At 66.8% G+C, this 2,428-nt stretch overlaps 1 protein-coding gene across 1 annotated transcript; it reads left to right on the forward strand.

Annotated features, from left to right (window-relative positions):
• The first annotated feature begins 705 nt into the window (after positions 1 to 705).
• LOC112411361 (uterocalin-like) lies at positions 706 to 2,428 on the forward strand. The gene is made up of 5 exons (XM_024762419.1): positions 706 to 801; positions 905 to 1,038; positions 1,296 to 1,369; positions 1,726 to 1,836; positions 2,256 to 2,428. The coding sequence occupies exons 1-5, from the start codon at positions 706 to 708 to the stop codon at positions 2,426 to 2,428; spliced, it is 588 nt and encodes a 195-aa protein (XP_024618187.1).

Raw genomic sequence — 2,428 nt, forward strand, 5'->3', positions numbered from 1 at the left:
CTGCACTCTCTCTGCTCTACCCTGTGCCCCACGGCGCCGGGGGTCCCTGTGCAGCACGAGGGAGTCAAACTCAGTCAGGCTCCAGCAGGGGAGTCGAGATGGGGCACATCCCGGCTCCCGCTTGCAGCCCCCTCACTCCCGCTGTGCCTGGCTCTGCCCAGATGGTCCACTCCAAGGGAAGCGCCCGGCAGCATGGCCCAGGCCGTGTCACGGAGCCACCCCTGTCCCCTAAGCCAGGGTCATCGGTCAACCCCCGATGGGGAAGGGCATCCAGGGCTGCCGCTCCCCCGGGGCCGCCCCCCGAGTCCCAGGGCCCCACGACCAAGCTACACAAATGTCTGGGTGGCCGTCAGAAGGGAGACCCCAGGGCTGCCCAGGGCTGCCCAGGTCAGCAAGCGGCTCTGTGACTTGATCACTGATGGGAACACAAGGACCCTGGAGGCCTGCCCAGGCGGACACACCCGCTGTTCCTGGAAACAGCATGACTGCACCACGCACGGGCAGGGGGGCTGTGGACAAGGGCAAAGTGGCCATTGTTGGCCGCAGGCTCAACAAATAGAAGGTAATTGTCAATGGGAAGGGGCTGGTGACAGCCCACCACGTGGCCAGGAACCTCTCCCTGCGGGGGACAAAAGGGCCACCACCACGGGCTCCGGACACCTGTCCGAGGTGCCGCCGGCCATCCCTCTGCCCCCCTGACTCGCCATGAGCGCCCTGCTGCTGGCTGTGGGGCTGACCCTGCTCGGCTGCCCCCAGGCCCTGCACTGGGGGCCCCAGGACCCCAACTTCAACGAGACTCTGGTAGTCAGCCGCGGGCGTCGGGCGTGGGATGGAGAGGCGGCTGGGGGCAGCGGCCGCAGGGACAGGGCCAGCCGGCACCAGCGTCCCCCCCTCTGCTCCCCAGGTCAGCGGCGAATGGTTCTTGGCAGGGATGGCCTCCAACCAACCCAAACTCCTGATGGAGGACAAGGACGCATGGCTGCTCGTCCACCGCATCCAGGTGACCCCCAGGGCCCTGCAGCTCCACCTGCACAAGAAGTAAGTCTGGGGCAGGTGCGGGCAGGGCGGAGCCCAGGTGTGTCACACGACCCTGTCCCCCGCCCCCCTCACAGCCTGCTTTCCGGGCTCAGAGGTGATGTGCGGCGGGGCGAGGGGCTCGCTGCCTGGAGACGGACACGAGAGTCCAAGGTCCAGGGTGGCCGAGCTCCCCCAGTTCCACCGAGGGGCTGCACGGAGAAGGCCGAGCCCTGCCTTCCAGACCGCGGGTTCCAAGGTGACCTGTCACCCCCTCCCAGGGTAAATGGTGCATGTGTCCCAATTACGATGATGGCAAATAAAACGAAAAGGAAATTTCAGTACCTGCTGGAGAGTAAGTATAGACTCGCCATCCTCCAGCCCCACCGCTGGAGGTGGAGTGTGGCCCCATCCGCCCGGCCCCACTCCACCCCCAGTTCGGGGCTGAGTGTGGCCAGGAGCCCAGCTGCCAGGACGCCCACCTCGAGACGGCGTCCCCAGGCCGGGCGCGGCACCCCCGGGGCACCAGCAGCAGTGGCGGGCACGTGTGGGCGGAGGCGTCAGGGAAGGGCCCGAGGCCCACACCCGGTCCTGCCCAGCCCGGGGCTCGGCTGGCCCTTAGGAGCAAGTCGTCCAGCCCTGTGAAGGGACCAGAGGGGTCCCAGGGTCTGGTTCTTGTCCCGCCTCCCACCCTGACCCCCGGGGTCACAGATGGCGACCAGAACAGGCTTTTCCTGGAAAAAGTGGACCCCACGAGCTACGTCATCCTCTGCGGCCACCGCGAGAAACGTGAGGAGGAGGTGGTGGTGGTGAACCTCCTGAGTAAGTGCCCGCCTGTGCCCACACGTGGACCACCGCCACCCCGCAAGGGCAGGGCAAGCCCCTCCCCCCACCCCCTCCAGGGACACCCAGTCCCCTGCGGGTCCCAGTCCCCAGGGAGGACATTGGGCCACAGCCAGCAAGACACAGGATGGACCCCAGTCACCTCGAGGCCGTTTGGACCCAGACACCCTCAGACTCTCCTGGGGCCCCAGCCCTTTATCCCAACGTGGAGTAAACAAAGGACAGGAGACAGCGACGACCAGGACCCAGAGAAGAGGCCTGCCCCCCACCCCGAACGCTGGTCCTGTCCCATAGCCAGGCCCACACCCCGAGAGGGCAGCCTCCCAGCCCCCAGAACCCCACCGCCCGCGATCCCAAATGACCAGCAAGAGAGACGGCCCCTGTCACTGTGCCCCCAGGCCGGACACCCGAGGCAAGCCCGGACACCCTGCTACTGTTTACCAACTACTGTAGAAACCACGGGATCCACCCCACCAACATCATCAAAGTGACCACAACTGGAGGGTGCCCACCCCTGCCCCAGCCTCGGACCTCCGCTCAGCTCGCCACAGATCACTGCCTCCGCACCTGA

This window comes from Neophocaena asiaeorientalis, unplaced genomic scaffold (genome assembly GCF_003031525.2).
Source record: "Neophocaena asiaeorientalis asiaeorientalis breed wild unplaced genomic scaffold, Neophocaena_asiaeorientalis_V1.1 scaffold78, whole genome shotgun sequence".
Taxonomy (NCBI): domain Eukaryota; kingdom Metazoa; phylum Chordata; class Mammalia; order Artiodactyla; family Phocoenidae; genus Neophocaena; species Neophocaena asiaeorientalis.

Coding starts and splice junctions, on each gene's coding strand:
- LOC112411361 (XM_024762419.1), top strand. CDS start 706: ATGAGCGCCCTGCTGCTGGCTGTGGGGCTGACCCTGCTCGGCTGCCCC. Junction 802..904: donor CCAACTTCAACGAGACTCTG/GTAGTCAGCCGC, acceptor TCTGCTCCCCAG/GTCAGCGGCGAATGGTTCTT. Junction 1,370..1,725: donor ATTTCAGTACCTGCTGGAGA/GTAAGTATAGAC, acceptor CCGGGGTCACAG/ATGGCGACCAGAACAGGCTT.